This window comes from Delphinus delphis, chromosome 11 (assembly GCF_949987515.2).
Source record: "Delphinus delphis chromosome 11, mDelDel1.2, whole genome shotgun sequence".
NCBI lineage: Eukaryota > Metazoa > Chordata > Mammalia > Artiodactyla > Delphinidae > Delphinus > Delphinus delphis.
In genome coordinates this window covers 59716792-59738782 of record NC_082693.1, presented here as the reverse complement: position 1 = coordinate 59738782, position 21991 = coordinate 59716792, and the positions used below count along the sequence as shown (strand labels likewise).

The 21991-nt window shown below is 39.8% G+C and overlaps 1 protein-coding gene across 8 annotated transcripts in view; it reads left to right on the top strand.

Annotated features, from left to right (window-relative positions):
• The first annotated feature begins 305 nt into the window (after positions 1–305).
• Positions 306–21991, top strand: part of KCNC2 (potassium voltage-gated channel subfamily C member 2) — a 191535-nt gene continuing 169849 nt past the window's right edge. For 5 of the 8 annotated variants that reach the window (XM_060025268.2, XM_060025269.2, XM_060025265.2 and 2 more), the window contains exons 1-2: positions 487–964; positions 2123–2822. In XM_060025268.2, coding sequence (XP_059881251.1) covers positions 2142–2822 — 681 coding nt within the window. In that variant the 5' untranslated portion in view covers positions 487–964; positions 2123–2141. Of the gene's footprint in view, positions 384–452; positions 965–1522; positions 1631–2122; positions 2823–21991 lie in introns of those variants that run through there. The other 3 variants (XM_060025264.1, XM_060025262.1, XM_060025263.1) reach the window with 3 other exon arrangements.

Sequence of the window (21991 nt, the reverse complement as noted above, 5' to 3'; positions counted from 1 at the left end):
GCTTGTCTTTTTAGCTTCTGATAAACCTGAATTTTTACTTGCTAGAGCATTATGTTCCTGGAATAAACTTTTAAAACTTGTTTTGTTTTATATAACCATGATGTGGTGACTGGAGACCTACATTTCACTGAAAAGAACAAGCCAGAGCCATGGATAAGACGCGAGAAACCGGACACACTTGTCACCTGTAAGTAGAGCTCTCTCCCTTCAGCTGCCATTAAGAAAAAAAAAATGCACTTTGTCTTAGATTTTCTCTCTCACTTGTTGGGAGGGGTGCGGCAGCAGGAAGAGAAAGGGTGTAGACAGTGGGGTGTAAATAACGCAGACAGACGCTCCAGAGAGGGTGGGAATACAGCTTCACTGAAGAAAAATAGAGGAACCTGGTTGGTACAACAGAGCTTCCCCAGGTCCACCCACCACCCACCGTTCCCCGAGCTCTGGGCTTTGGCGGCGGGGGCTGAAGGCGAGCGGCGGGGAAGGGACAGCTCCAGCAGCGGCTGCTTAGCGGGGAGAAGCGAGACCTGCAGGTCCAAGTCGGAGCCGGGTGGTCTCACCTTCGAGTGGGTGAGCTCTCCGGACCTCGGGTCAGCTCCGCGGCAGCCAAGGCCGGCTGCTCTGCCGGCTCCCGGCTGGGTCGCGGAGCGTCGGCTGGACCCGCCCCGAGCTCCATGGTCCGCCCGGCCCCGCGCGATGGTGACTCTGGGCGCCGAGGTTGGCGCGGAGCGAGCCCACAGCAGCTCGCACAATGAGGGCGGGTGGCGCGGCGCGCGGCCGGCGGGGGCTGTCTCCGCGAGCCCAGCGCCACGGGAAGCGGCCCAGCCACCCGAACCCGAAAAACGCCAACAAGTAGTTTCTTGTTGGAGAAGGGCGGCTCGGCTGGGTGTCGGGACTCCGTCCGGCTGCCCGGAGCACCTCGTCCACTCGGACACCATAGCAGAACCACTTTTCTCTCGGTCTCGTTAAGGTACCTAGAGGCGGGAGGGCAAGGGGCTGATTTGCCGGGAAGGGCGTGCTGACCCTGCAAGGCAGGCATCCCCCCTCCGTTCCGCAGTAGGATTGGAGAGGTGAAGCCCAGGGGAGAGGTGGCTGGGAGATCGGAAACGGGGACACTGTCAGCCAGGACTCCCAGCTCGGGGATGCAGGGGGTGTGCCTCCAGCAGCTTTTCCCCGGGCCTCGCTCCTCCTAGAAAGCACCCCTCCGCCCGCAAGACGTTTGCATTTCTTGGGAAAGGGGGATGGGGTGGGATGCACTTATCACTTCTGCTCCCCAAAATGGATCCTAGTCAGTCGTTTCCTTTCCCAAGTAATAATAATTTCAACAATAGCAGCAATGTGAAAAGGAAATTGGATCAGGAAATTTGGGAGAGGTCTCCCTGGTGAAAGGCACCAGCAGGGACTTTTTTTTTTGCTCTGACTTCCGCGTTCAGTCTATTTGCCTGGCCCGGGAAGGGGAGTAGAGGTCGCGCAAGGGGCACTCCCCGCGAGCCGGCCACAGCGGGCTGTCCAGAGTTCACCGAGAGTACGCGTTTAGTGGGGGCTCGCCGCCCAGTCTGGGGGTCTCTCACCCAACACTGCCAAGTTGCCTGGGCAGAGAGAACTCCCTGCCTAAGGGAACAGCCTCCCGGAGAGGGTAGGAGGGAGAGGGTCTCGGACTATGAGGGAGGAAAGGGACGGGGCACTGGGAGAGGACGGGGGGTGGGGAGAGGGGGAGGGGAGGACTTAGGAGGGAAAGATAAGGGGTTTGGGGAGAGAGAGAGGGGGAGAGTTAGGGGCTGGGAACAGGTGAGACTTGAGAGAGGACAGAGGGCAGAGAGGGTGAAGGGTGAAAAGATGAAGGAGACAGAGCAGAGGGAGAAAGGTGTGAGGCGGGTAAAAGGTGTCAAGGAAGGTCAAGGAAGATTCGGACTGCTATCTCCTCAGTTCTCTAGAAACCTGGGAAAGGTATGATGCTTGAGGCGGGGACAGGGCTGGGCGCCAAACTCATCCTGGGAGGGCCCTTTGCCCCTCGCCTTTCTGTCAACCCTGCATCTTGGGACTCTCGGGCTGGGAGTGGGGGTGGGAGTCACAGCGCGGCTCCGCCGGCCGAGATCTTTAACTTGGTGCTGTGTTCGCCTCCCCCCAGTCATGTCTAAGGCACAGAGATGGGCAAGATCGAGAACAACGAGAGGGTGATCCTCAATGTCGGGGGCACTCGGCACGAAACCTACCGCAGCACCCTCAAGACCCTGCCCGGGACGCGCCTGGCCCTTCTCGCCGCCTCCGAGCCCCAGGGCGACTGCCTGAAGGCGGCGGGCGACAAGCTGCAGCCGTCGCCCCCTACGCTCTCGCCGCCGCCGCGACCGCCCCCGCTGTCCCCCGGGCCGGGCGGCTGCTTCGAGGGCGGCGCGGGCAACTGCAGCGTCCGCGGCGGCGGCGACTACCCCCGGGGCAGCCGCGAGTTCTTCTTCGACCGGCACCCGGGCGTCTTCGCCTATGTGCTCAACTACTACCGCACCGGCAAGCTGCACTGCCCCGCCGACGTGTGCGGGCCGCTGTTCGAGGAGGAGCTGGCCTTCTGGGGCATCGACGAGACCGACGTGGAGCCCTGCTGCTGGATGACTTACCGGCAACACCGCGACGCCGAAGAGGCGCTCGACATCTTCGAGACCCCCGACCTCATCGGCGGCGACCCTGGCGACGACGAGGACCTGGCGGCCAAGAGGCTTGGCATTGAGGACGCCGCGGGCCTGGGGGGCCCCGACGGCAAGTCCGGCCGCTGGAGGAGGCTGCAGCCCCGCATGTGGGCCCTCTTTGAGGACCCCTACTCGTCCAGAGCCGCCAGGGTAAGGCCAGAGTCGCCCCCTTCCCTGCTGCGCCAACTTCTCCCAACTCCTTCCGCAACTTCCTGTTCTTTTCCGCCGAGGCCTCTGGGATGGGGGCAGGGGGAGAAGAGAACAGGGTTCCCTAACCAGGAGACGAGGGGCCCCTCCCGTGCAGGGTAAACTCAGGGACTCTGGCCCCGATCCTCCCTGCTCCCTACCCCCCGCCCCCCAGCATCCCCCTCCTCTCCTCCTCAACTGCAACTGAGATTTACTTCAGCAGATGGGACCGAAAGGGCAAATGTCGGCTACTCTGGGCGAGTCTGTCCGGACCCCTGTTCTGAAACCGCTATCACACTTTCTGTTGAGTTTCTTTTTCTAACTCTTGTTCCAACGTTTTCTTTAGCTCGGATGGCCCTTCAGGCCTCTGGTCATCACTATTGGACCTTTACAGTGAGACCTGACACTGCTGCGCACCTGACTCCCCCAGAGCAGTGGCTCCAATTAGGGATCTAATCTGAGGACAGTAGAGGAGAAATGGAATATATGTCCGTGGTTGGGCCGGGAGAGGGTGTGCCAGGAGGTTCATTTTGTGAAAATCTCCCGAATGTTGTTTGCGCCTGTGTCCTTCCAAGAGAGAGCAGTGCTGGGTTTGCTTGTCCCCGTGAGTTGACGGGATAGCCCACCTGCACAGTGAATTTTGGAGTCTGATGCCTTTCCCCTTGTGCTGTATCTGTGTTTTCTACAGGTTGAACGCCAATTGGTCACTTTGGTGATCCTGGTTTAGTGGGAGTCTCTAAATTAAAGACTGGGTAATTTAGATTGTAGGCAACTTTATTATACTCTATAGATTGTGATCCCATCCTCAATTTTTCTTTTCAGTCTTTAGCTTGAGTGACAGTTTAAATTTAGTCCTTGATACCCACGATTAATTCTTCAAAATCCCAATGAAGAGATTATAAAAGTAACTAATAATGGTTTCTCTAGTTTTAAAGGAAAGAAAAGAAATATAAACAACCCAAAATTATACAGTATGTGAATGGTTTTTAATTATATGTGAGAACAGAGTACTGTATTTAGTTAAATCTTTGTAACTGCATGTGTCTGGTTTGCTTCTGACACCCAGAAAAGATTCCCCTTGGGCAGAATGGGAATTCTCCCAGCTTAACTTTGGCTATATCCTCATTATTGTGTTTCCCTGAATGTCAGAAGTCTCTGCATCTGAGATGTTGTGCAGCTGATAACATGTCAGAAGATGTGCTTCTGATACCACTTTAGTAGAAGTCTGAGGATATGTTTTGTTTTCAATTTGAAATAGAATATCAAAGAGACAATTTAAAGCATTGCTACTTTATGAGATCTGGTATTTAAATGCATACATAAATTCTAGTATGCCCATGTTCTCATATTTGAATGTAGAATTACTAACTTCAACTCTGAAATCTTCCTTCTAAGACCATTCTATAAATTCAGCAAGAGTTGGCATTCAGGGGAAAAAAAGTGCATATTATTTATTTAAGTTAAATCATAGACTCATGACCCTTACCTCTGTTGTTTTGGATTTCAGCCGAGTGCTACAGTGCTCTTTCCACTTGGCAGCTAAAAAGATAATCTGCATTTGTTTTCAGACTCATCCTATAATTTTCTTATTTTATGTGGTACAAAAAAAGACAGGAAGTTTTATTATCTTTCCTCATAATAATAGAATACATTTTATTGTAGACCAGGTTGCACAGCAAAAACTTTAAGATGTTCAGTTTTTATTATTGCTATGGTAATTGATTCTATTGATTATTGGTCAATGGCTAGACTATTGAACTGAAAATAGTTTTTTTTTAAATCTTACTAAGATTTCATTGTAGTAATATTAAGGATTTGACCTGCATCCCTTTTAGGTGAGGAAAAGAACACAGATAGATTAGAGATTAATACAAGGTCAAAGAGCCATTAGAAGCAGAATCAGCTCAGAATCATAGACCTGGAAAATTTCTTTGAGATCACCTCGTGAGGACCCTGTATTTTGTAGATGAGGAAAATGAAGACTGCAGATACTAAGTGAGGGCCAAGGTCATACAGCGAGTTATTAGCAGAGCCAAAATTATGCTGGAGGTCTCATGACATCCCCCCCAGGCCCTTTCCACCACAACCACTGATTATAACTGACTGTCTGGCTTGTGAAATCTCTGCATATAGTGTTGCTCTTGAGATTTAATGCAGCATAGGACAGTCACTAGAATTCTAACTTTGAAAGGTCATCTATGACATATGTGTGTATATATATATATATATATATATATATTTTTCCAGGTCTTTGGCTGTACCACCCAACATTAGAGTGCAAATATGGGATTCCAGTTTTCTTAAAATGAAGCCTGTTTTAACTTTCCATTTTTATTGACCACTTGATATGTAATGTTTTCCTTTTTGTTCAGATTGGCTAACATTTGTGGGACTTGTCTTCAAGAAAATCCCTTTTCAAATTATTAGGGGTTGCCTGAAGAATACTCAGAAGTCACCATTCTATTTAAATGTGATTTAATATTTTTATATGGACACTTTTAGTTCAGATGCTTGACAGACAATGTTATCTGACTACTTTGATAAATAGAATTACATTGGGAGGTCACTGGATGAAATTATATTTTGCATGGACATGATTCTAGGAGACATAAAATCAATTATGAAGTGGTTTGTTTTAGCTGTGGTCTTACTGTCACAAGTCTCATTCTTAATAGAAGTATTTAACTTTTATAAGCCCTCTTACTTTTCATTTTACATTAGTTCATCTTTTATTGATATACTTGAGATGAACAATTTTAACTGTCCAAATTCTATTTTCAATTTGTTACACCTGTTTCAACATTGTCCTTATCCTTTCCCAACATTGAGGAGATTGGCTCAATTTTATAATAGACATGTTTAATTTCTAACTTTTATGATCTAAAGTGGCAGACTGAAACAAGAGTGATAGGAACTGGATAATTAATTGAATTCTACAACATTGTATTTTTGCCTTTTGTTTTGGTTGGCATTTCCCCCTCCTCTATTACTTTTAATTTATGATGTAAATACATATTTGAGAGGTCTAAATTGTTCAGGTTAACTTGGTAAATAAGTTTATACTTTTCATTTATGAATTGTATCCTTAAGAATAGTATTCCAAAATAGAAATTTATAAAAATTTAAATATAAGTTGTCATGGAAACCTGTTGTTCAGAAAATGAGATCAGGAAAGAAAAGGTGAGATTATTCCGTTGATGCCATTGAGTGATACTTACAAATAGTAAAAAACAAGGAGGCATAGATGTTTTTGTAAAAATGTTCTGCATTGTGTATTTCCAATTTAATGTCTAAGTTTTAGAAGGAAATGAAGCTTGTATGCGCTTTCCTATGAAGGCATATAATAGTAAGTGAACAGGCACCAGGCAGAAATTCTTTAATAGAACTTCTAGATTTTTTAGAAGTTTGAAAGATAATATAAGCGCAAAATTTCCCAATATTACAGAGCTAAGAGTGGTTATATTAGATCTCCCTCTTCTTTTCACTTATTTTTTGGGGGAAGGAGGGAAAGTGATTGAATTAGGTTCTGGTCTAGAGTGTGGCCCTTCCTTGGCAGCATGTGTATCTTTGATTACCTGATAGACCTTTTTTTTTTTTTTTTTTTTTTACTCTCAAAGAGAATTTTAGAAAAGAAAAACAAAACAAAACAAAAAAACTGCCATAGAACCATTTTTAAGATGTTGGCTTTTTGGTGTGGGTCTGGATCACTTCGTATATGTTCTCCAGACCTTTATCTATATACCACTATATGCAGATAATCCTGACTATACTTGGATTATGATAGTGAATCCACCATTTTTATAATCTTGAAAATATACTTTATTAGTATTTTAAATTGTTTATTTCCACAGCATTACTAAAATATACTCCTTAAAACTATTAAAATTTAAACTTAAATATCTAGAATTGGATTCAGAATTGCAAATATGTAATTTACTTTCTATGGGCCATTTTTTCCTCTACCTCAAAGCACCAGACAAAACAGGAGAGAAATTATCTAAGTAGCTATTTGCTAGCTTTAAGTGTAACGTTTAATTTTAAAAAATTATAATAAGGCAAAGACAATTTGAGTCATATATTAAGATTAAAGAAAGAAAGTGTATTAATTCTTGTTTTGTGAGCCTTGCTCCAGTTAAAAGAATTAATGGTCAAATATAGCTTGTTTATAAAATATTGCTCTTAATTATTAAAATTTTAGAATGTTTATTTAGTCAGTGAATACTGATTATGCAGTCACTGTACCAGAAACTATGTAAGCTACTGGGAATGCATGAGAAGATATAGTGCTTTGCCCTCAATAAGCTCGCCACTCTATTTATAATAAGATATCTCCTAAAACATTATCTATTCAATTAAAAATGCAACAAAATAACAACAAACAAAATTCCAGAAATATTATAGATGTTTTCCTCAAAAAAAAATCTCACATAGAAATATTGCCTAGATGTGCAGGAAAATATTCCATCTAGAAATGATGGTCTCAGAAATTCCCTGGCGACCCACTGGTTAAGACGCCCGTGCTTTCACTGCAGAGGGCCCAGGGTTCAATCCCTGGTTGGGGAACTAACATCCCACAAGCTGCAGGGGGTGACCAAAAAAAAAAAAAAAGAAATGATGGTCTTAAGGTATTGTTAGTCTTTATTTTATTATGTGAAAATGTTAGGCTTTTTCAATCTTGATTTTTCTGTTTTTCAAAGTGATTTATACACTCTCTTTCTGCAGCATTATTGAAGAATATGTTAAACGATGTACATATACCAAACAACTGAATTATTTGCAGTGTGGTCGAGTGTCTTCATCCCTTGCATTTTAATTACAAGTTATGACCAACCATATGACAATGCAAATCCAAACTTCAGGCCCCTAAAAAGAGTTTGGTGTAATAGTCTGGTGTGTTTGCATTTGCTGTATAAGCATCTAAGTGTCCTTTGACCTTTTCCAGGCCACTAATTGTATAGTTCACAAATTAATTTTATTCTTATATTCTGAGCATTGGATAAGATCAAAGAGTGCCTCATTCAACATATAATTTTAAAAAAACAGGTAACTCTAATAGAATTGTATTTTCAGTAGTGTATTTTATCACAAACTAGGTGATCTGATCCATTGCTGGGGCATTAGGCATGCCAAAGGTGAATAGCTGGACAGATTAGGTATGACTTTTTTCTGTTATATTTTCCCAAGAGTTCATCTGTAGAACTGAGTTAACAATACTAAATGAGAGTCAAGGAAATTTTTCTTCTCTGTCAAGAAGCTTATTTTCAAAGCAACTGAAAACAAGGAAATGTGTAGGTTTATAAAGAAATGCAGGTCAACCTTTCCCATTAGAAATATGTATCATTACTATTTATTTTTACTACTGCAAATAAAGTAAATGCAGTTTTTAGATCTCATATATTTTTCAAATTCTGAGTCATTTATCCTTTTTATTATGGCAACCTTTAAAGTATATCTGAATGAAATAGTAAAGGACACTAAAGGACTGATAACATATAAAAACAGATCTCCATAAGGAAATATAGAGTGGCAACATAATCTAAACAATAACCATCAATATATGATATAAACTTAATTCAATTCTTTTTGAAGTATGAAGGGCTTTTCTTTTGGAAGAGCAGTCAAGATTTTTTTTTTTTTATGACAGGATAGCATTGCTTTTTTGCTTTTCTCATAGGTTGAAGGGTGGTGATTAATTTTAATACTCTGTAGTCAATATTTTCTCAGAAAGTGACTAAAATGTGGGTGTTGGGAGGAGAAGAGACTAGAAGTAGAGAATATATGGAAACAGCATTGGAAAAATGCCTGTGTTGGAATCCATGAGACCTAGGCACTAACCTTGATTTCACAACTAGCTGTGTGACCTTAAAGAATTTACTTCATCTTCTTGAGTCTTGATATCCTTCAGCCTTATTCTGAAAGAAAAAAATGGGGATGACACACTGGACTAGATAAGTATCCAAACTTCCTTCCAGCTCTAAGATTTTGAGGTTTGGAGGAAAAATAAGGATAGTGATTGCTAAAAATTCCTTGGGTGGGGGGAACAGTATGTCTGCACTGGTTTTGATTGTACTCTAGGGACCATCACCCTAATAGGGTAAACTAGTATGGATTTCTTTTGTTTTTTGCATTTTAACTTTCTGCCCTTCTTTTTCCCTACAGCTGTTGGGTAACTGCTGCTCTGGTTACCATAGAAACAGGTTAGCTCCTAGCTTCTTGTTTCCATTGAAAACAGCTTTCTCTCAACCACATATTGATCTCAGGAAGTCATTTTGCTGTGGCTCTGTCATGAAACCCATAAAGATGATCGGCTCTGTCATTTCCTAAGTCTAAGATTCAGTGCAGGTGTATACCCATCCACCCACAAGGATAACTGATTAGATAATCTCAGTTTTATTTCCATTTGAATAGAGCCTTGTCAAAGACACCAGCGTTTTCCCCTTCCCGTATCTTATACAGAAGGGAAAGTCTTACTCACTTGAGGATTTACAGGTATGCCTAACACATTGAAGTGTTTACAAAATAGTGTCAAATTATTTAGTCCTAATCTCTTTCACAGCTCACTCTATCAGAGTAAGCATAGAGAATGGTATGCTGTCTAGCACACTTCATAAGCTTGTATTTTAATGTACTCATTAATGAAGACTATTTCAAGAGAAATATATGTAGGTATTATATAGAGCACCATATTTCTCTTTTGGGAAAAATAGTTTTTCTATTTCAGTATATACATATTTACATAAAAACATATATTCACTGGCATACTGTAGATACACACTCAGGGTTTGTATATGTTTATAAAATTTTTATATGGATAAATGAAGGAAGAGACTCATGGGAGTATTGCTTAAAGTTTTGATTGAGAATATTAATTTGTATGTGTGCATGTGTATATTTATATATATAATATATACTCTTTGAATGAGATTGGTATATAAAACAGACTTCTAGTGTGCATGAGACTTAGAATTGGAAGGAAACTGGTGATCACCTGACACAGTTACCTCAACTCACAGAAAAAGCAGCTGGCTTGTTCATAGCCTTGGCTAGTTAGTGACAGTAGCAGGGCTAGAATTTAGATCTTCTGACCCCTGGTGCTCTTCGCATTCAATCTTGATTGCTTAGTCTGGGTTGGGTTTAACGTTAGGTGCACAGATTTTAGCTTCTGGGAAGCAGTAAGTATGTTAGTTGGGGTAGGGTCTGTCCTCTTCCATGTCCTATTGTCACTGTTTTAGATATTCCCTCTATTTCCAGATCCCCTCCAGATGAATCCTTCCATTGCTGCCTTCTCTACCAGTTCTATATCTTACTGTTCTACTACCTTTAAAGCCTCAAAACTAACCTGCCTGTGCACTTACCTCCTGTTTTTTCCCTTTATCCTTGTGTGTGTGTGTCTTTTGTAATATGTTTTTCTACTTTTATTGGACTTATTGCCTTTGGAATTTTTAAATGCAGCCCTAGTTCAACCTATTGGTGATGGTTAATGTGTTTTATAGAACATTCTTTTCTCACATGTAATTAACCAGATCATGGTTGGCTTTACACAGGAATAACTGGTAAATCAGAGTGAAAGATACTTGGAATGGTTTTTAAGATCTGAAAATGAGATTATATATTGTTTGAGGTCAGCAAATACAGGACAGAAAAACATTTCCTTCAACCTTCTTTTAGTAGACAGTTATCCAAAGATGGTGTTTCCTTCCCTGTGGTGGGATGTAAAGCAGCATTATAATTTTTGGAATATTTGAAAGAATGCATTTTATGGGAATCAAAACAGAAGAAGTTTCTGGTAATATTGGGAAAAAAGTACTCCATAATTGCTATGGTTAGTTGACTGACCTTTTCTTCTGAAAGCTCATAATGATAGAGACATCTTTGTAATCTGACATTTCCTCAGTGTTCATGTATTAAGAAAATCCTATGCAGACACCTCAGTGTCATCTTCATTTTCTGTTTGAATACTCTGGTGGGTTTGCTATCAGATCTTGGAGCTTTGCCATTCTTTATGTATCTGACAACGTTGCTGATATCTTTAAAAACTGGAGCAAAGGTCAAGATAGCCCTTCTTGGCAAGTGATATGTGATTTAGTCTCAGCAACGGAAGGTGTTCTCCTTTGAGTTGTCTCCATGGGGAAAGTCCAAGTGACGAAAATATGCCACCTTTTGAGCACAGACATTCTCTTATTTTACACCAATACTTTGTCCAGAATTTGAAAGTTATTCACTAAATGATAAAATGCAAATTTTTTTTATAAAATAAAGTGATCCTAGATAATATTGTCATGATATCCAAATAATATTGTTAATTCTAAATTTAAGACATGTTTATGAATTATGTTTAAGCAAAAACAATTTGGACGAATATAAAATTATTCATTGAGTAGTTTGTCAGATTGGGCTTAATGAAAGGGACAGATTATTCAGAATTTCTGTAAATTTTGTATCTGTGTTTGTAAATTATACAACAGAAATTCAGGTATAGGGTTGCTTATATTTCTGTTTATTGATTAAGGATAAAATGCCATTTGCTAAAAGTGAATATTGTGTAATAACTGTATTGGAAACAATGGCAAAGTAATCATAGCAAGAGGAAGCGTCCTTACTATTGGGCTGGCCAAAAAGTTCATTCGGATTTTTCGGTAAGATGTTATGGAAAAACCCGAATGAATTTTTTTGCCAACCCAATATATTAATTTGGATAAAATTGTTATTTAGGAAAACAGAACAATGCATCATTATAGTTTGATTTACTGTTTAAATTGTCCTGCTTCTCTCTTGGGGTGAACAGCGAGAGGGCAATTATGAAAATTATTAAAATACTCTTAATGAAACCCATCTTTCATATAAATTGAGTAGGAAATGGACAGAACAGAGATTTAGCTGGCCCTTTTTTTGTGCAAATGGAATCTAAAGTAGCAAGTAGCCTTTTTTTTTTTTTTTAGCTGGAACTTTATTATCAGGCCTGAGTGACCTATGAGGGTCATATAAAATGATTAGTGGGTGCATCAAGTTGAACAACCATCATATTTGTATCATGATGGAGAAACATTTGTGAGCTTATGCTTAATTCCTAGGTTCAAAATGGTGTTGACTGTGCTTTGATATTTAGAGTACAATGCTAGAGATATAAAATTCATGCAAATTAATGAAATCAAATACATTTTAATGTACTAATAGGCTGCAATGACATTCAAAATGGATTAGTCTTAATTCAGAAACAGGATTCTTTAGTTGTTTCACCTTCTCCTGAGAGTCCAGTGCTCAGTTTTTAGTTGTAACATGTGCATACTATCAGTTCTTTAGTTATTTTTAAATTTAGTGATTGTTTTCAATACTTATTCGTTTTTCTATTTATGTATTAATCATGGATTTAATTCATCTTAAATTTCTCTATATAGGTGATTTCTTGGTAACTTTCCTTTTGAGTACTTGACTTTGTGCTTCACTGCTAGGTTTCTTTGTCAACAACATTTTGTGTTTCCTCTACCTTGGCTTGCATCACTTGGTTGATGAAGTAGTATGCCGTCACCAGGTATTAGTACATTTTTCTCAGCTAAACAAACTGGAAGCATCAAAGATGAAATTTTTAAATGCCTTTGAATCTCTCTGCTGACAGTTATTGAGCTTCAACTATTGGCCAAAACTAGGTTAGTACTGAGAATGCAACGGTTAAAATTTGGCATTTACCTTCAAGATGCTTGTATTCTATTGGAAAAGAACAACTGTATGTCCATAGTTACAATATAATGCATTAACACTATAATAGAGATATTGGTATAGTGTGGACACACAGATTTGGGAAGGACCCAGTCTCCTATACAGAGGAGATGAGATTTTAGTTAACGCGCAAGAGAAAGTTTTTCCCAGCAATCAAGGATTAGGTTAACAGAGTAGTGTGCAAACATGGAAGTTTGACAGAGAATACCATGCCATGTTATATGGGGTAATAAAAGGATCAGAAGGCAGGAAAACAGGCTTCAGAGGAAGAGAGGGCTTCTGGGCTTATAAATGAGATTTTCTAATGAGATGGATATTCAGTCCAGGGCAGGAATAAACACTGTTATCTCAGTTTATTCCAAAATAGTGGTTCTGAAACTTAGATAGGAATAATTTAAGATGATGACTAAAATTTTTACTTCCCGGGTCTCACTGCAGTAGGATTTGGATAGGATTCAGATAAGATGAACATCTTTGGGGTTGTAGTTGGCTACTGACCCAGTACATGACAGTACTGTGATGTGACTGCTGCCAAAGCAAATACAATTTAACAGTGAATTAAGATAATAATCATGCTTGGACCAGTATCAAAGTGTGTTTTCTAGATCTGCAGCTCTTCAGGGTGTTAACAGATGTTGCCCCTCAAAAGAGTTCCATGGACAGATGAACTCAGAGACTAGTTTAAAACAAAGTTAACTAGGTTTTTATTTTTTAATTTTATTATTATTATTAATATCATTTTTACTACAGCTCTTTTTCAGGCCAAAGAGTTGAAGGACTAGCTGACAGTTGGTTTTGAGATGGGAGTGAATTAATGTGAAGTGAAGTGGTGTGAATCAAAACTCAGTTGGCTGAGTTCGAATCCTGACTGTACCACTTGCTTGCTGTATAACTTTCACAAAGTTGCTTCTTTAAGCCTCCCTCTTTTCATCTGGACTGGGGAGATAATAATTTTATCTGACTCAAGGAATCGTTAGAAGGGTGGATTGAGCATAGTCATGTTCAGAAGCCAGAATAGTGCCTGGTTCTCTAAATTTTAGCTGTAATATTATTATCATCATCGTCATCATCATCACTATTCTTTACGACAAGCATTGCTTATTTTGGGAGATAGCGTGGTTACAATAGCCCACCTTAAGGGAACTTTCTAGCATTTAGAATGTTCATAAAAAAATAAGTTGTCTGTTCCTGAGATTTTTCGTATGGGTCTTGGATTACTGTCCAGAAAATTGTAGGAGTAATTCTATCCCTAATGAATAAAGGGTGATTAATTAGAACAATATCTAATGTGTATGTATTATATACCAGGCATTTTACGAGTGGCAAGGTAAAGGCATATTTCCCGCCTTTAAGGAGTTGTGGTGTCCTGGAGGAGAACAGAAGGGAAATGATAGTGCAGTGTCAGGAGAGCTCCAGTAGAAGTTAACGTAGTCTTGCCAAGGTGGGAAAAAGACTTCCTGGAGGAAATATGCCTCTGTTGGTACCAGAAGATGAAGAGGAGGAAATAGCCAGACTTTTTAGAGAGAAGAACTGAAACAAAGTCCTAAAAGGGAAAGAAGGCAAGGCCTGTGCAAGATACTGTAAATAATTCAGGACAGCTACAGCGTTGCGTGAGGGATGCGGAGATAGGGCAGGAGACAGAAGCTGAGGTTGGATCCAGAGGCTTGGTAAGCTCTGTTGAGAAGGTCTGGTCTTCCTCTGGTGGTAGTGGGGAGCTTTTGAAGGATTTTAAGCAGAGCAATGGCAGGCATGTTTGTAATTGGGAATATTATTCTGAAACCTTTATACTTGAAGAGGGGATGGGGCTGGGGAAAATGAGTACAAGTTTCTCAGAAGAGCTGCAGTTTAGCATGTTATTGCAGTAATCCAGGTCAGAGATACCTGTGATCTTAATTAAAACAGTGGCCAGAGGGATGAAGTAAAATGAACATAATTAAAGTGGAATTGTCTATTAATTACATGCAGTGAATGAGGCAGAGAGAGACGTCAAGAATGTCTCCCTAGTTTCTGTTTGCACAATGGAACAAGACAAACTTTATGACTTTTTTCTAATTCAAGAGTCAGTGGTTATATGATTTGAGAAATCAACAGTTATTCTTTCATGGGATTTAACACTGTAACATATATATATATATATATATATATATATATTTTTTTTTTTTTTTTTTTTCCCCGGTACGCGGGCCTCTCACTGTTGTGGCCTCTCCCGTTGCGGAGCACAGGCTCCGGACGCGCAGGCTCAGCGGCCATGGCTCACGGGCCCAGCCGCTCTGCGGCATGTGGGATCCTCCAGGACTGGGGCACAAACCCGTGTCCCCTGCATCAGCAAGCGGACTCTCAACCACTGCGCCACCAGGGAAGCCCTATAATATTTTGTATTATGTTTTGTGGTTTATCTTTTATACTTCAGTACCAATTACTCGATTATTAATAGCTATTTCGTAGATTTTATAGTTGTGAAATTAGATGCAGAGTATGCCCCTTAAATTTTTTGGTTGCAGTAATTCACCACCATAAAAAGGTGGTGAGGAGTAAGAAGTCCTCTGTACAATAAATGTCAGCTTTTTTGGTTTAAAGCCCAAGAAAATAATATTAATTTTTGCATAATTTCTATGAAATGGAACTGACTAGTTCAATATAGTAGCTCATGTAGACTCCAAAGCTAGAAGCTTAAAGTGAATTGGAGATTTAAAAAATACCAATAAGATTCTGTGGCTTTAAAATACTCTTTTAAATTGCTTTAAATAAATATTTCCTTTAGATAAAAGTCCAGGAAGGAGCAAAGGTAGTGAGGAAGAAAAGCAGAAATGAAAACAGGCACCAAAGGAGTTAAAATGGGAAGAAGATGGTGTGTTCAGATCCAAGGCAGAGTAATTCCTTCTAAAGCATTAATGTACCATGCTATTTTCTTGCTTACAACCTTGTTATCCCTTTCCTTTGGCTACATATTAAACTATATTTTCCTTAGTCTGGCTCTCCAGAATCTGCCCATCATCCATAAACATAATAATAGCTCTCACAGCTCTACCAGTCAGACTGCATGCTTTGCCATTCCTGAATACGAGGTGCATTCACACTGTTGCACATTTGTGCACTGTTTTCACAGCCTAGAATACTTTCTCCTCCTCTATGTAACAAGTTGATTCAGTCATCTTTCAATAGCCTGTATAATTATCAAGTCTTACTTGACACCTTCTAAACTCTCTCAAAAGCAGTTCATTTCTTCCTCTGAGTTTCTCTATCACTTTGTAGATACAGTATTACAGCATTTAACTGGCTGTATTAGTTTCTCTGAGTTGTTGTAGCAAACTACCACAAACTTGATGTCTTGAAACAACAGAACTTTATTCTCTCATAGTTCTAGAGGCTAGAAGTCTGAAATCCAGGTCTCAGCAGGATTGGTTTCTTTTGAAGGTTTTGAGGGAAAAATCTGCTCCATGGCTCTCTCCTAGCTTCTGGTGGTTCCTGGCAATCTTTGGTGTTCCTCGATTTGTAGACACGTCACTCCAATCTCTGCCACCCTTTTCACAAGCTGATCTTCCTTGTGTGTCTCTCTCGGTTTTCTCTTCTTATAAAGACACTAATTTTTGGGTTATAGCCCTTAATAACCCAGTATGACCGCATCTTAATTTAACTAATTACAATACCTCTGCAAAGATGCTATTTCAAAATAAGGACATTCTGAGGTTTGGGGTGAATATGCATGTGGGTTGATACCATTTAACCCAGTACACTGACTTTTCCATTTGGGCAACATTTTTGTAGTATCCAGTAAATCATTTATTTTCTGACTTCTCCTTTTCCATTTCAGTATGTTCTCATTTAATGGATAGAGTGTCTTCAGGAATCTCTGTGAAGATACCAGTTAAATAATTTTTAAAGTTCTGTCTCGTTTCTGGTATTAACTCTGGTCCCTCTATGGGTATTTTTTTTCTATTCTTTCACCTTTGTTCTTTTTTATAGTATTTATTTTCTTGAAATATCTTTTCCTTTGAAAGAGAGTGGGGGTGATTATAGTGTTTTGTGGGTAGATAGGCAGGATCATGCAGAAACAAAGAATTCCCTTCAGGGTGTGTAGGGAGGAGCAGGTGGGCAAGCTAGGGACCCTCTCAAGGCCTAAGAAAGGAAGCTGTATTTGGGGAAAGAAATTTAGTGAATTTCAGTTAATGCAGGGTGACCTTTCTCTTTTCTTTTTCTGCATGCTCTTTGAGGAAATCTGAGGTACTAAGAAGTTTACTTTACTTTTCTCTATCACACCAACACACCTAATAGAAACTGTCTGCTCTACTGTTGAATCTCTACATAATTTAGAGAGCTATTCTTGCTGGCTATATCCTGAGGGAAAATTCTGTAGCCAGCCACTAAAGTAATTCAGGAACTTCCAAGGAGTTGTCCCACAGCCAGCTCCTTGTCTTAGGGCCCGTTGCCTCTGGTTCCTCTGGCTTCTGGATCTCTGTGGGAAGAATTGGACCAACTCCCAGAAAAGCTTCCTCTTGCACCTGTATTGAATTCCATTCTCCCTCTCCCCTGAATCTGCATCTCGATTCATTCAATTCTGTTTGCTTTATATCTTAATATTTCTGGGTCAGTGATAGCAATGTTTCCTGTTTTCTATCCCTGTGATATTTTTTCATCACTTTTAATGAGACGTGGTCAAGGAGATGAGGTATACTATCTTCCGCTAGAATTTGATTGTATGTATATAGACTTCTTGCCCATACTCGTTACGAACTTCTGCGAAGAGGCACCGTTCCGTTCTTCTTGTTGTTCTCCAGAGTCATGCACAGTGTCTGGTAGTTTTCTCAGTGGGTTTTTATTACCATATGAACAATTCCATTAGTTCTCTTGTCTACAAGGATGTATTCCTCTATGATTCTTTCCTACAAAGTCATTGTTTCTTCTTACCTTCTTTGGGCCCACCTTCTTTAACTACTTTTTGTCTCTTCTGGTCCCCAAATATATATTCCTAGTGAAGAAATTCAAAGCCGACGTGTAGTGTGTGACTTTATCATTGCTATAAGAAGCTTGTTAGACTAACATTAATACAAAATCCTAGAAAATTATCACTTGGAGAACAGTGACACTTTAATTTATCATCTGTCCACTGAAAATACATTTGTAAGAACATGAACATTGATGGTTAAACAGATGTTTGTGGTACTTAAAGTTCCCCAATAAAGTAACAGCATCAAGCTGAAATAATGTTTACATATTAGTGTGCTTTAATTTTTTACACAGAGACATTGCCAGTGGGACCAAATGCTTAGTCCTTATTTTACAGAGAAACATCTGACTGACGATAATAGATGGCACTGATTGTCCTGCTTATTACATGGAAACGGGGCCTTCAGTGAAGGGTGCTGTGTTCTAAGAAAAGACGCTGAAGAATGGACGTTGTAGCAGCAAGAAAATTAGACAAGGAGAACAGAAAAAAAAAAGATTCTTATTCATCAGAGTATTGTTATCTCATTTCATTTAATATAATGGAAATATCCAAGGTGACTTTTTCCTCATGCTACCTAGAATACAGTTTATCAAACCAGTGCAGTAATGAAGACCATTACATCTAAAACCTAATTATGCTCAGATATTCTCTCTAAATTATGGCAAATATGAAGACTGAGAAAGACATTTAAAGAAACATATATACATTATAGTGGTCATGCAAATAGAAGGAATTGGAAAAGCCTTCATTTATACAAATATATTGTATATATTATAGACATCAAGTAAAACTTTATTGTTTTTAGGAAAAACCATTGTGAGATAGTAGATAAAATAAAAATTATAAAATAAATCATAGTATTCAAAACAGAATAATTTTAGGACAAATTTATGTTTTTAAGATAGGGGATCATTGTAGTTTATTTATTTATTTATTTTTTGCGGTACACGGGCCTCTCACTGTCATGGCCTCTCCCGTTGCGGAGCACAGGCTCCGGATGCTCAGGCTCAGTGGCCATGGCTCACAGGCCCAGCCGCTCCGCGGCACATGGGATCTTCCCAGACCGGGACACGAACCCATGTCCCCTGCATCGGCAGGCGAACTCTCAACCACTGCGCCACCAGGGAAGCCCTATTTTTCTTTTTAATTTATTATTTATAAATTTATTTTATTTATTTATTTTTGGCTGTGTTGGATCTTCACTGCTGTGCGCGGGCTTTCTCTAGTTGTGGCAAGCAGGGGCTACTCTTTGTTGCGGTGCGCGGGCTTCTCATTGCGGTGGCTTCTCTTGTTGCGGAGCATGGGCTCTAGGCACACGGGCTTCAGTAGTTGTGGCACGTGGGCTCAGTAGTTGTGGCTCGCGGGCTCTAGAGCGCAGGCTCAGTAGTTGTGGCGCACGGGCTTAGTTGCTCTGCGGCATGTGGGATCTTCCCAGACCAGGGCTCGAACCCATGTCCCCTGCATTGGCAGGTGGATTCTTAACCACTGCGCCACCGGGGAAGCCCAGGAAACCCTATTTTTAAAATAAAAAGTAGTCTTAAATCATAAAAGTAAGTGTTCTTATTATGGACAATTAAGGGAGTATATAATAGACGAAAAAAGAAAATAGCCATTTTGTCCCCCAAAGGCTATTAGAAATTTACTATAATTATTTTATTTTTATTTCCTCTAAGATAATTTTAGTCATAGGGGTATAGAGAGTTTTTTTATCCAATATTTAATCTTTGTAATCAGGAACACAGTACCTTCTGATTTTATTCAAATCTGGTTTTACATCTCAAAAAAGAATTATATCGTTTACTTCATATATGTCCTATGTGTTTACTTCAAGTATTATACTATATATTTTATGTTTAGTTGGTATTGTGAATGGGATCTTGCTCTCCATTACATTTTAACTAGTTATTGATGGCATATGAGTAAGAACTACTTTTAGTATATTAATCATATGTATAGTTATCTTACTGAATCCTTATTGATAGAAATAGTATTTCAGTTTATTGTTTTAGGTTTTGTGGATATGCCATATATGTAAACAATAATTCATTTTATGATTAATATATCTTTTATTTTTATTATATGTATATAATTGGTAACTATATTTATGGTCATAATTTTCAGATATATTTGTATCTGTTTAAAAAATGACCACTATTACTTTCTGTCATTATTTCTCATTTTTGAGTCAATTTGGAAACACTTCTTTGTGATACGCTATATATTTTAAAATTTGTTTTTTAAGAATGAGTTGAGTATGATATATTTTTGTGGGTATTCATAGATCTGAGGATATCTTTCTGTTGCATTGACCTATGAAAATTATCTTGGCTACGTTTAGAATTTTTGGATACACAATTTTGATCACTAGAACCTGTGGTTTCTGTCTCATATTTAGAAATAATGAAAGTAGAAGAAAAAAGAGAATAGGGAAATTCCCTGTGCTATAAGCACAGGCAGGAGCACTAAACAAATCTTGGCCCCAAGAAGAACATCTCTTTCTGCAAGTTCCACTTCTACTTCCACCTTTAGTCTCCAGTTTTCTTGGTATTCTGCAGCCAAGATTCAGAATTGTCCTGAATTTCCTCCTAATCCATTTATGTTCTAGCATAACCTCTCTTAAGAGGCAGCATATTGTGGTGGCTAAGAGTAGAGATCTTGGCATCAGACAGAGCTGGATTTGAATATGGCCCTACGACATATTAGTTGCATGACCTTGGATGATATAATTAACTTCTTTAAGATTTTGTCTCATTATTTGTAAAAGAACCTCCTCATAAGATGCGTATTATGAGGATTAAATGATATGAGAACTAAATGAGATAATGCATTTAATGTGTGTAGCAGAATGCCTAACATAAAGTAAGCCTTCTGTAAATGGTAACTATTATCATATGAAGCTTGAGAGCAGGCTGATGTGCAAAATCTTTAGTCTAATAATTGGTGGCATCTTTCAAATGCTTGTTGTATCCCTAGATCTTGGGACAGGAGAGCCTCTTTTCATTGGATCATAGGTAGAAAATCCAGGAGGCTGTGGGAGAGTTTCCGAGATTATTTGCATTTTTGTCAATAGCTTTTGGAGCACAGCTGACAACTTTCTATCATTGCCTTGACTATAATTCCACTAAGTTTAGACCCTGTGTTGAAATGATGTAAGATAATATTCCTGATACCATTGCATGCTTCTCTGAAAGACATGAAGGGAGTAAAGATCATGAAGCACAGGGGAGACTGAAATTACTTTTTAAAAATTTTTTTAAATTTTTATTTATTTATTTATGGCTGCGTTGGCTCTTCGTTTCTGTGCGAGAGCTTTCTCTAGTTGTGGCAAGCAGGGGCCACTCTTCATTGCGGTGGCAAGCAGGGGCCACTCTTCATTGCGGTGCGCAGGCCTCTCACTATCGCGGCCTCTCTTGTTGCGGAGCACAGGCTCCAGACGCGCAGGCTCAGTAATTGTGGCTTATGGGGCTAGTTGCTCCGCGCATGTGGGATCTTCCCAGACCAGAGCTCGAACCTGTGTCCCCTGCATTGGCAGGCAGATTCTCAACCACTGTGCCACCAGGGAAGCCCTGAAATCACTTTTGTTTAGTGAATTACTGATGCCTAGGACAGACTGGTACACAGAAGGTCCTCAAAGAAGTGTTTCCTGACAGACTGGCCACTGATTATTTTGTAAGTGGTGAGGTATACTTCCCAGCATGCAGTGCTCCAAAGACTTCTACTTCTTCACCTGCAAATGCATCTCTGAGGGGAGCAACTAGAAACCTTTCTTCCCGCAGCTCAGTGGCTCCCTGGGATGGTTGTCAGACAAGAAGGAACAGAGGACTCTTGAGCATTGTTACACTGCTGGTATTGGAGAACATCACACACTGGCAACTCTCTCCACTCCTGAACTATCAAATAATTGATAGTTCAGCACTAATTTTTGAAGCAGTTAGTGTTCAAATAGAGACAGATAACTTCTCCAGCTGTCCAGTGACACCACTGCCAGAACAACAACAAAGATGCTTGGGTCCTTGCCAGAGGTGATTTCTGTGGTCCCAGAGGTGGAGAAAGGGTAAAATTTAATACCATTTTCATTCAAACGTTATTGGACCAACATATCCCTGTATTTTTTTCTCTTCTTGTTGGCTTTTATACAACTTCTGCTTGCATGTTAATAGTCTCTTCCTAGTATATTTTACTCAAGAAACGTATGATGATTGCAAAAAAGAAGACTTTTGATTATTACTAAATAATTGCTCATAAAGGCTATGTTATTTGAGGAAAACTCAGTAACTGCTAATGAGCTATATAGAGATGCGTCTTATTTCAGGTGTGTTTTAAAATATATGGGTATATGCATTCCTAACTTCTGGAAATTTGATTTCTCATAATTTTATTTTATAGTTCTCAGGTTATTATATTTATGTTATTAGTTGTGCTATTTTCATGCAGGGAATAGTCCGTGGGCAGTTAAATTAAACAGTCTGTTCCA